The sequence below is a fragment of the Canis aureus genome, chromosome 7 (assembly GCF_053574225.1).
Source record: "Canis aureus isolate CA01 chromosome 7, VMU_Caureus_v.1.0, whole genome shotgun sequence".
NCBI lineage: Eukaryota > Metazoa > Chordata > Mammalia > Carnivora > Canidae > Canis > Canis aureus.
Window position 1 is genome coordinate 6,045,830 of NC_135617.1, and position 12,157 is coordinate 6,057,986.

The 12,157-nt window shown below is 37.9% G+C and overlaps 1 protein-coding gene across 8 annotated transcripts in view; it reads left to right on the top strand.

The window, feature by feature from the left end:
• Positions 1-12,157, top strand: part of AK9 (adenylate kinase 9) — a 127,653-nt gene that overhangs the window by 31,237 nt on the left and 84,259 nt on the right. For 7 of the 8 annotated variants that reach the window (XM_077902807.1, XM_077902809.1, XM_077902806.1 and 4 more), the window contains 6 exons: positions 221-319; positions 4,904-5,043; positions 5,124-5,304; positions 8,993-9,137; positions 11,329-11,442; positions 11,533-11,628. In XM_077902807.1, coding sequence (XP_077758933.1) covers positions 221-319; positions 4,904-5,043; positions 5,124-5,304; positions 8,993-9,137; positions 11,329-11,442; positions 11,533-11,628 — 775 coding nt within the window. The remainder of the gene's footprint in view (positions 1-220; positions 320-4,903; positions 5,044-5,123; positions 5,305-8,992; positions 9,138-11,328; positions 11,443-11,532; positions 11,629-12,157) is intronic. The other variant, XM_077902812.1, reaches the window with a different exon arrangement.

Here is a 12,157-nt window from a genome sequence, read left to right on the forward strand (position 1 = left end):
TAAGAGAAGAGACTCAGACATATAGGGATAAAATGGCCATGTGACAACAAAGGCAGATACCGGAGAGATATGTCTACAAACCAGGGAACACCAAAGGTTGCCAGCAAACCACCAGAAGGTAGAGGCAAGGAAGTATTCTACAGAAGCTCCTCACTTCTTCAGAATTGTTGAGATGTTCAAATGCCAATGTATTTAAATATTTGTTCTTTAACAAATTTAGACAGTTATGGATCGACTTAAATATCTGAACCTGAAAAGAGCAGCTGTTCTAACTAAACTTCAGAGTGCAGAGGAAGAAATTGCTGACATAATGGAAAATGTAAGTTATTTTTAACTGAAAGTCCATCTTTTCACCCCATGATGTGACCTTAATTTAATGTATTCTTTCAAAGTACAAAAGGAGTTTCAGGATACCTTTCTAAAAATGGATTTGATTTTTAGGAAAAAGATCTAATATTATCACAATATTTTTGTGAACACTGAAAAAAAGTTTTGAAACAAAGACAATACAATCATAACAATTAACCACAAGAATAATGAGAAATAAGCCCAAGTTCATTTTTAAAATTTTGCAACACTGAAAGAAGCAAAGACATAAAATCCCTCAACTCTATAGGCACTCATTTATTCCTTCAATCATTCAACCCATTTTTTTAATAGCTACTGTGTTTCTGACGCTGATGTATTATGGATATGACAGTGATCAAATTATAATTGCTAAGTGCTAAAAAAGTTCTCAGGCCTTTTTTATTAAGATTTTATTTATTTATTTAAGAGAGAGAGAGTGAGAACACACTCAAGTTGGAGGAAGGGTGGGTGGAGGGAGAGAATCTTCAAGCAGACTCCCCGCTGAGTGTGGAGCCCATCGCATGGCTCTATCCCACGACCCATGAGATCATGACCTGATAGCCCAGTAATATCATCTAAGAAGCTCTTTAAATATGTTAATACCTAGACCAGTTAAAACAGAATCTGGGATAGGACTCTGGTATTAATTAAAACAAAACAGGATATCAAAGTCCTATCAAAAGTACAGGCAACAAAGGAAAAAAATAAATAGATGAATTGGACTTTATCAAAATGAAAAATATATTTGTTCATCAAAGAACACTACCAACAGAGTGAAAAGATAACCCACAGAATGGGACAGGATATTTGTGAGTCATATATCTGATGAGCGATTAGTACCTAGAACATATAAAGAACTCCTACAACTCAACAATAATAAAACCACCCAATTGAAAAATGCACAAAGAACTAAAAAGATATTTCTCCAAAGAAGATTTACAAATGGCTAATAAACACATGTAAAGATATTTAACATAACTAGTTATTAGGGAAATGCAAATCTGAACTACAACACAATACTACGTTATATCCATTAGTAGGATGGCCATTATCCAAAAAATAGAAAATAAGTGCTGTCAAGGAAGGAGAATTAGAATGCTCGACACTGTTGGTGTCGACGTAAAATTATGTAACACTATGTAAATCAGGTTGGTGGTACCTCAAAACATAAAATACAGACTTACCATGTGATCTAGCAATTCCACTCCTAGGTATATACCCAAATGAACTGAAAGCAGAGACACAAACAGACACTTGTACACCGATGTTCGTAGCCACTTTATTCACAATAGTCAGACGGTAAAAGTGACTCAAGTGTCCATCAATGGATAAATGGATAACAGTGATATACACACACATACATATGTACACATGCACGCACAGACACACAGACACACACACTGGAATGTTATTCAGCCTTAAAAAGAAATGAAATTCTGATACGAGCTAAAACATGGATGGAACTTGAAAACATTTTGCCAAGTGACACAAGCCAGCCAGACACAAAAGGACAAACATGATTCTACTTATATGAGGAAGGGCGGAATGAGGAGTTATTGTTTATTGGGTGCAGAGCTTCCCAATTGTTTGGGTTAATGAAAAAGTTCTGGAAATGGATAGTGGTGATGGTTGCACAACAGTGTGAATGTACTTCATGTCATTGAATTGATTTCATGTTATGTATATTTTACTACAATTTAAAAAAACCTCAAAGACCTCCTTGCAGATTCTACTGTGCAACCAGGGATGAGAATCACTGGTTTGAAGGGGGGGTGAGAGAGACACAAAGACCTCAGTGAGAATTTGAACTCCCTGATGAAGAGTGTGAAGCCTGTTACATCTGAGAGCTGTTAGAAGGGAAAAGGATGTGTGGTGGAGGGGGGGAGGGGAGTGAAGAGGAGTATGTGGTGGGAGGAGGGACAGTGTCAGCCTGGCACCTAGCACAGTAGATGGTAACAGCATTGATTTTCAAATAAGACAGATGTACATTTGAACTCCAAATCTAAAGCCTACCAGATCTGTGATTTTGCTTAACCTTATGCTTTATTCAGTCATTGAAAAAGGGATGATAAGGCCTACCACATAGTGTTATTATAAGGATGATATGAGATGATGCTTGTGATGTTCCCAGAACCAACAGTAATATTCAGAATATCTGAGAGCTATATTGCAGGGCAGGCTGGCTTCATGGGCTAGCAACCCATGCAGTCACACAGGACCCCATCCTTAGAAGAGCCCCACAGTTTTTTAAATGAAATTCTTAACAACTTTAGAGCAAGGGCCCTGCATTTCTACTTTGTCCTGGGCCTGGTGATTTAGCTCATGGAGTACAAGGACCTTCACCCAACTCAACAGAGCTGGAAGTGGAGCTGAAGAATCTCTTGTATGCCTTGCATTTGTGTCTAGTTGCTAGATCATGGATGGATCCAGAAGTTCATCAGCAAGAGGCTCAGGTGAAAGGAGAGCTTGAGTGTAGTGGCTATAGCTGCCAACTTTCTCATGCGTACTTCTTACCTTGACTGTGTCTGAGGTCCCCCTCACAGGATCCTCTGGATCAATCTTTCAGTCTCTCCAGAAGGTGAGCCTCCAGTCTTCTGATTAAAGGAGAAGTGGTGGCAGGATTGAGGGACAGTTGGCCAACTGAGTGAAGTGGGCAGTAACACTGACCCCCGGCACTTCCTTTTAAAGACTTTCAACCAATTATCTGGTCTTTTGCTCTCTGTCACCCGTTTCACAGGGACCTGATGTCAACAGGTCCTGATCCCAATAGGATTTTGCAGACTGAGTCAACTCATTTCTTGTCTTGCCCATCCCACACATTCCTGCCACCACAGACGCTGAGCCCTCACTTCAATTTAAGTTAGTTTCCACCGTCCATCTGCTTTCTAGTTTATAAAAATGTGTAGTCATGCTGGTCAGCTGTCAGCTCTTCTGGTGCCCCTTCCAGCCTGTGTTCTCATAAATTCATATTTATTTTTTTGCATTCCGCGGCTGTCATTTTTGTGAAGTTTTAGGAAAGCAGCAAATACAAACGCATGTATTGAGTCTGCCTTGTTTAACCAGAGGCAGTCCTGAGCATTTTTAGACTAATATCAAACTCGTTCGAAAGCTCATTTTCTCATTGCCCCTCAGCATCTGCTAGACGTGTGGCCTTGGAGACTTGAGGTTCAGAGAGGAGCATGATCTGCTATTTAAACAAGTTTCCTTTGAGAGAATGCCCAGTGTCTGCTTTCAAACACTTTTCCCAAGTTTGTGCTAGAAGTAGGGATGATGAGGAAAGAGTGACTGCCTCCTGACTTAGGTAGATAGGTTTCAGTCCCTAGTTGATTGTCTGTAGACTCCATAGAGAAGGGTGGTAACCCAGCATGGCCCAACGATGAGCTTCTCTGTCTCATTCGACTCCCCTAACTATTGACCATTTCCTTAACATTTAGCTACTTCTTTCAGCCTTCAATTTTGGACATGCGTGCAGCATCCTTGCGGCGTGCATGCCTCTTTAGTCTCTGATGCTACAATGGTCCATAGGTACTATTCTCATCTGTCCTCCATACTCAGCTCTGGAGCCAGCAGAATACATGTGACATATACATCTGAAGGTTGGAAAAAGCCAAGCTGGACCCCTTTCCCCCAGCTGTTGCCTACTTTCCCCAATTCTTTTGTTCCTGATCAGCAGTCTGCAGTCTCTGGAAGTGGTTTTTAACTTTTCTGGAGGTCGCTGACAGAAAGAGATTTTATATTTTAAGAAGAACAAAAGAGCTAAGTAAATGCAAAAAAAAGCAATCTACATATAACATCTTACTATTTAAAAACTTAGTTAAATTGGCTAAGAATCTGGTTTTTCAAGCCTTTTCTTTTTTTCTTTTTTTAGAGAGAGAGCACACACGTGCACAAGTGGGGGGGTGGGGGGGAGGGAAAGGGAGAGAGAAAGAGAGCATCTTAAGCAGGTTCCATGCCCTGCATGGAGCCTGAGGTGGGACTCGATCTCATGACCCTGACATCATGACCTGAGCTGAAATCAAGAGTTGGATGGTTAACCAACTAAGCCACCCAAGCACCTCAAAACTTTTTAATAAGAATTTTTCCAAAAAAAAAAAAATGCTTGATAAAATTTAAAACAAGGTCTTAGGGCAGCCTGGGTGGCTCAGCAGTTTAGCACCGCCTTTAGCCCGGGGTGCGATCCTGGAGACCCGGGATCAAGTCCCATGTCAGGCTCCCTGCATGGAGCTTGGTTCTCCCTCTGCCTGTGTCTCTGCCTCTCTCTCTCTCTCTCTTTCTCTCTCTCTCTTTCTCTGTGTGTGTGTGTGTCTTTCATGAGTAAATAAATAAAATCTTAAAAAAAAAATAAAACAAGGTCTTATAACAGAAATGAAAACTATTTGTTGTATTAAATTCTGTACAAATACAGAATGGTTGCAATTAAGAAAAAAGCAAATATTTGCTTTCCAAATTATCTCTTAAATAGTAAAGCACTATCAAATAAGAAATGAAACACTTAATACTGTTAATTTTACCAAAACTATGCCCACATTTTTAGGGTAGTATTTGTTTTTAACAGGATGAGCTATTGCGTACTCTCTCATCTTATAAACTCATTGCACCAAGATACAGATGGCAGAGAAGCAGATGGGGACGTTTATGTCCTGTGGCTTTAAAAGAAGGTAACATTTATCCAGGATTACCAGATTTTTCTGTGAGGTAAGTAAGATTTTCAAAACTTAATCTTAAAACTTGCCCATACCCCTTTTCAGTTGTTTATAATTATGGCATATCTTAAGTTTTCTAGGCAAAATATACTGTCTTTCATCAGAAGAAGCATTAAAAACATTTTTACTGAACCCACGTCCTTATCTTCTTCCACCTATGCCGGCACCACCATTTAAAGTATTCATATTTGGACCTCAGTCTTCAGGGAAAACAACACTTAGCAATTTACTTGCAGAAAATTACAAAGGAAAGGTAACTACTTACCTAGCTAGCTACCTACCTACCTATCTATCCTTGAATATAATTTGTAGGACTTTAGGATTCACAGAATTTGTACTCTGTTTTCTTAACTTTACACTGTCAGTTGGGTAATTGTCCTACTGGGCTTGTCCTACCTTTTGCAAAAGGCAGCCACTCCAAGCCCATAGCCTCTCCTGCTTCCCAACAGCCCACGGATCTGACTGTTCTGTCATGCAGACTGTGCCACCCATTACCTGTTTGGGTTTCACTCATCTCCTGTTTCCTGGGTCACAGTCCTCCTAGCTCTCCGTCCCTCTCCCCATGCAGTCACTCCTGCCATCATTCTTAGTATCGACAAAGATGAGCCTCTTAGGTGACAAACATCTTTGTCTTGTCAGTTCCTTGGTTTCTCTCCCCAGAGATCTTATTCTCCATCCTGAATAAAATGAAGAAAAATTATTTTTAGTTTAGACCAAATAGCAGCAGAGGTGGTGAGAAGCAGGCAGATTGGGGATATAATTTAGTGAGGGATTAGAATGGAGAGGAGTTCTCTGCAAAGCCAGAGTGCTGGAGTGGAGAGCAAAAGGGGGAAGGCATGAGATGATGAGGGCTGAAGACACACTCAGAACAGTGCAGCCCTGGGAAGGGGTTTGTCCTTGTTCCAAATGCTATTCCTTTGTACGCAGGTGTAATATTTTCTATTTGCTTTTAACTTTTTATTGTAAAATGTGACAGAAAAGTGAAGGTCAGTGAATAATCACAAAACAAACCCATATGACCACCGCCTAGGTCAAATACGGGATGGCCACCACCCTGGAAGCCCCCTCATGTCTCCTCCCAGTATCAGTCCTCTTACTCCTTCCACAGAGGTAACTGCTGCCCTCAACTTTATGGTATTCACTCCTCTTCTTTTCTCTTGTGGTTGGTTTTACCATGTAAATGTGCATCTAAATACCATAGGTTAGTTTTGCATATTTTCTTAACTTTCTAGACTGAAACAATTTACGTTCTTTGTGCCTGGCTTTTTTTGCTTCACATTATGATTGTGATGTTTATGCATGTTATTTATACATGTTAGTGCATATAGCTGCAGTTTATACATTTTTTATTGCGTTCTGTTGATTGAAGTATATTGTAATCTATTTATCCAGTTGAGTGTTAATAAAACTTGGGCTGATATCTTTATATACTTTGGAGAAATATCTAGAAGTAAAATTCCTGGGACATGGAGTATGCATTCATTCAAGTTGTGTAGATAATGCCAAATTGTTTTCCAAACTAATTCTATCAGTTTACAACTCTATCAGTGGTGTGAGTTCTATTATTTCACATTCCTGCCAACTTTCATTGTGATCAGTCTTTCTAATTTAAGCCATTCTAGCAGGTGTATCTCATTGTGATTTTAATTTGCATTTCCCCCGAAAATAATTAGGCTAAATACTTTTTCTTCTGTTTATTGATTGGCCATTCAGCCTCCTTTTGAAGTATTTGTTCAAGTCTGTTGTCCATTGAAAAATTTTTTTGCATGCTTTTGGTAGGAATTCCTTATATTGTCTGTATACAAGTTCTTTCTTGACAATACACATTTTGAATATTTTATGCCATTCTGTGGTTTGCCATTTCACATTACATTACAGTATGTGTCAGACAAAGGAATTATAATTTTAAAACAAAAGAGCTCTTACAAATCAATATGAAGATGAAGTCCCAATGGAAAAAAATAGCAAAGAAGCCATTCACAAAACAATAGATGCAATAGAATAGCCAAGAGTCATGAGAAAAGGGTTATCACCTCCCTGATAACAAGAGAGATGCCAAAATAACAGAGAGATGCCATGTTGATCTCACTGTTGGGAGTTGAAAGATCACTATTAACAACCACTATTGTTGTGTGGCTAGGATGGGGGTAGTGCACTTTCATACACTGCTGGGAAGAGTATAACCATTAGGGATGACAATTAGAAATATGTAAGAGCCTAAAGTCCATACATATCCTTTGAACTGTTAATTCTATTTTATAGATTTTTCCTAAAGAAACTATAAAAGATATATACATAACTTTGTTCATCATAGCCTAGTTTATAATAGCAAAAACATGTATACCTAAGTGTATATTATTAGCATTTTAGTTAAATAAGCTGCAATATGTTCATCTGATACAATACTGTGTATCCATTAAAAAAATGATGCTGTAGGGGCACCTGTGTGGCTCAGTGGTTGAGGGTCTGCCTTTGGCTCAGGTCATGATCCCAGGATCCTAGGATCAAATCAATCCCACATCAGGCTCCCCATGGGGAGCCTGCTTCTCCCTCTGCCTATGTCTCTGCCTCTCTCTCTGGGTCTCTCATGAATAAATAAATAAATAAAATCTTTTTTAAAAAATGATGTGTAAAAAAATTTTTTTAAAATGATGTGTAGATGTGTATTTTTTGTCATGGAATAATGTAATACAAGTGTATTGAAGGAAAAGCAAAATAGAATCTAAAAGTGTGAAAATATTATTTAAACTTAAAAGGCATGTAGAAATCTATTTCTAACATCCTAATATTCAATACAAAGTATATTATCTACCTTACAATGGACTTATATTCAGAATATATATATAGAACTATAATCCAATTTTTTAAATGGGCAAAAGTTGAACATGAAGGTAAAAAAATGACCAGTAGCACATAATAGAAGCTCAAATTTTTTGTGATTAGGGGAATGTAAATTTAAACTGCAATGAGATACTTCTTCATACCCACTAGAATGGCTAAAATTTAAAAGATTCACAAAACCAAGTGTTGGTAAAGATACAGAGTAACTGTAATTTCTATAATTGCTGGTGGAAATATAAAATAATTCAACCATTTTGGAAACAGTTTAATGGCATATTATAAAATCAAATATCCACTTACCAATGACCCAGTAATTCCACCTCTAGGCATTTGTCCAAGGTAAATAAAAGCATATGTCCACAAGAAGACTTCCTCATAGATGTTCATTACTAGTTTATTTATAGAAGCCCCAAATTGGAAAAGTCCAAATATCCATCAAAGATGAATGGATTAAAAAAAAATCTTCATACAGGGATACTACTCAACAATAAAAGAGAACTGATTACTGATATATACACTTACACTGATGAATCTCAAAAAGATTGTACTAAGGGGAAACGCTTGGAAAAGATTACATACTGTATGATTCTATTTATATGAAATTCTAGAAGAGGTAAAACTAATATATAGTGACAGAAAACAGGGGTGGCCAGGGGCCGGGAACTGACTATAAAAAAGCATGAGGGAACTTTTTGGGGTGGTATGAATGTTCTATATCTTCATTGTAGTTGTTGTTATGTGTACATATTTGTCAAAACTCATCACACTGTATATTTAAAGTGGATTTAAGTTTATTGTAAGTCATACACACAAAATTGATTTTTTTTTAAATGTGTAGCTTGAAAAAAATGTGTAGCTCGAATATATATTACATGACACATACATATGTAAGCATATCATACTACATGAAAAGTAGGACTGAATTTCTATGAAAGCATGTTCTCAAAAATCGTTGGATTCTGAAAATAACATACCTCAAGTAGCCATTGAGATGTTTAAGGTAGATAAGTCTAGATATAGAAATAGATATAGATGCACAATGTGTTCAAGAATTCCCAGTGATTTCTGCTTCTGTTGGTTTTCTCAAATATTCTTTGCAGGTAATTGACTATGCCAAGCTTGTTCAACCGCGTTTTGATAAAGCCCTTGAAACGTTAGTAAGAGATACCATAGCCCAGGCCACTGAAACGGCGATTAAAGCTGTGAGAGAGCAGCTTCTCATAAAACTACAAGCTAAAAGACAAGGTGAACCGTCTCTGTCAAATGTGTGTTCCGAGCGTAGGTCAACAATTCAGCCTTGGCTGCCTGAGGGCTGGGACTTGCTTTGCTCACCTTGGTAACCCTGGCACCTTCTACAGTGTCGCCTCTTAATACTTTGTTGGAGACACAAATATACATAAACCTGATTCGTAAACAGAGAAAAGATTTCAATCCTTGACCTCTAAGGAAAGGAATCAGAGAGCTCAGAAAGAGCTTCCCAATTTGGATTTACTTTTGTGAATTGGCCAGAGACTGAATAGAATTTATACCTTTATTGATAACCAGTAGTGACAAGGGCACTCCACCGGATTCTCGTGGAGTTTACGTTGCTGCTGCTGCTGCTGCTGCTGTCAGCCCCAATCGTAATTAATGTCTTCTCTTTGGAGGTATTAATTTCAAGTTCAAAACAGTCATAAGGCAACAAAACTGAAAGAAGCCCTAGTGATCAATTAACACAATTCTGTAACTTTACAGATGAGGAAAACTTTTCACATAAATTGCAAAGCTTCTACCATTTTCTGTTCTTGAAACTGTTTAAATAGTAAGGAAATTATCCCTTCCTGCATGGCAACGTTGAGCTTTTGCTAGGAAAGAACAGGTTATTTGCCTAATCTGCCTCTTCTTTCTCATCAGCCTACAAATAAGTAAAAGAGTCCAACATGGTGCCCAACAGCAAAAAGACCAGCACTAAGATTACGTGCCACCCTTGGATGCCTGGGTGGTTCAGTCGGTTAAGTGTTTGCCTTCGGCTGAAGTCATGATCCTCGGCTCCTGGGGTAGAGCCCCGTATCAGGCTCCCTGTTTAGTGGGGGGGGTCCGCTTCCCCCCTCCCTCTGCCCCTTCTCCTGCTTGTGGGCACTCATGCACACATGTGCTCTCTCTCTCTTTCTCTCAAATAAAATCTTTTAAAAAACTACATTATTTGCATGCCATCCAAATAATGAACTTATATTTTTAGTATATTATCCTCAAAATGAAAACCAAAAGTTTTAAAAATATTCATGGACAACTCATAAACTAATGCTTAATAAATATTGATGAAGACTACAAAGAGGGCTTGTTATTCAATTTGTTTAAGGCTGGACAGAATGAATTCATTAATTCATTCAACCTGAGTACTTTGTATTAGGTGTAATTCTAGGTATGGGGCTACGGAGGTGAACAAGACACATGAAACTCCTATCTTTGTGGTTGTCACATTTTAATGGAGAATAGAGGGGGAAAAACAAGTGAACAGATAGAAAAAATAGAACACAGTACCGGGTCAGGTGGTGATTAGGGCAGGGGTGCTGGAGTGTTCTGATGAGCAGGGAAGACCTCTCTGAAGAGAGGACATTTAATTGAAACCTGGATCAAGAAGGAATTAGCCAAGATCCAGGAGGAAGAACAGTGATGGGTACTATTTCTTAGACTCTGTAGTAATTCCTTTCACATCAAATTATGGCACAAAATCATAGATTTTAGGTCTTTCCACAAATTGCTTTCTCCCACTAGAATATAGAAACAGATGCCATCTCTGTATACACTGCAAACTTAAGAAGCTCTTCCTTTTCTTTTTCAAATTCCATAATTACTCTAAATCTGACAGTAGGGTTCTTAAAAATTGTTTTATTTTTTATTTTTTTTTTTATTTATTTATGATAGTCACAGAGAGAGAGAGAGAGAGAGAGAGAGGCAGAGACACAGGCAGAGGGAGAAGCAGGCTCCATGCACCGGGAGCCCGACGTGGGATTCGATCCCGGGTCTCCAGGATCGCGCCCTGGGCCAAAGGCAGGCGCCAAACCGCTGCGCCACCCAGGGATCCCTTAAAAATTGTTTTAAATGGAATTTTCTGGTTCCACTAATTAGCTGGTTCTACCGCTAGTTTTGCTAATTTCACTTCTATAGTAATACGGAGGATGGCAGCTAACATGCAATAGGCTGCTTGTGTGCCAAGCATTTTCCTCAGTGTCTGAGTCTACTCATTTAATCCTTAAAACAATACTTGGATGATTTGATGATCCTCATTATGCCCAGTAGAAATCAAAACAGAGAGATCAAATGATTTGCCAAAGCCACACTCCCTGAGTCAGAACTCACATTCAAGTCTGCCAGTCTTTAAAGCAGATTTAATGACCATCCCTGTCTCCCCACTGCCAACTATATTTTGCTAACACAACCCATTACTATCTTTTAGAACAGTCAACTTTAAGAGATCTTGAAAGAGAATTTGAAGGGAAAGAATATGGCAAGTTCCCAACTGATCCGTATAAGACCTTAGAAGAGTCGCGGTCTTCATTTGATGAAGATGGTAAAAAATATATATATTCCTGATGTTCTTAGACAAATCTTTCCTAATCTAAACAGATTAGCTGTTAAAGCATATAATTCTTTCATGCAGTGTTCACCCATGAATCCCAAAGAGAAAGCCTTTTAGAAGACAATGAAGACAAAAAGAGTTCAGAAAATGTCCTTCAGGATCAAGCCTCTAAAACTGGTAAAGATGGTAACAAAATGAATGGCTCATGCCATGCATATGGATCTTATTTCCATTTATTTCGTATTTTATCATGTTTATATTGAAGCTTAAAATGATGCCCCATATTGGACACATAAGTTGAAAAAAATGGGTTTTTGCTTATAGATTTAAACTGAGCAGCTATAGAACAGAAATAGATGTTCTAAGAAAAATCTAATAAGATAATAAATTCTTTCTTAAGAGCTGTCTAACATTCTGGAATCAGAACATCACAAACCTAGAGTGTGATCTGTGAAATGTTACCATTTAGTGCTATTTACCCTTAAAATTTTTTTCCATTCGTATATTAACGTAATTACAGTGTAAACTATTTTTACCTTTTTTTATTTATAAGTCAACATTTATTTATATTACTTCATTAGGAAGTATTTTAATTCTCATTTTAAATTACTGCACAATTTCCCTATTCATAGATAATAGTTTTAGGTAGTACTTTGTGTTGTAAACTTATTTTTCAGATTTTTTTCACTACTACAAATAATGCTTT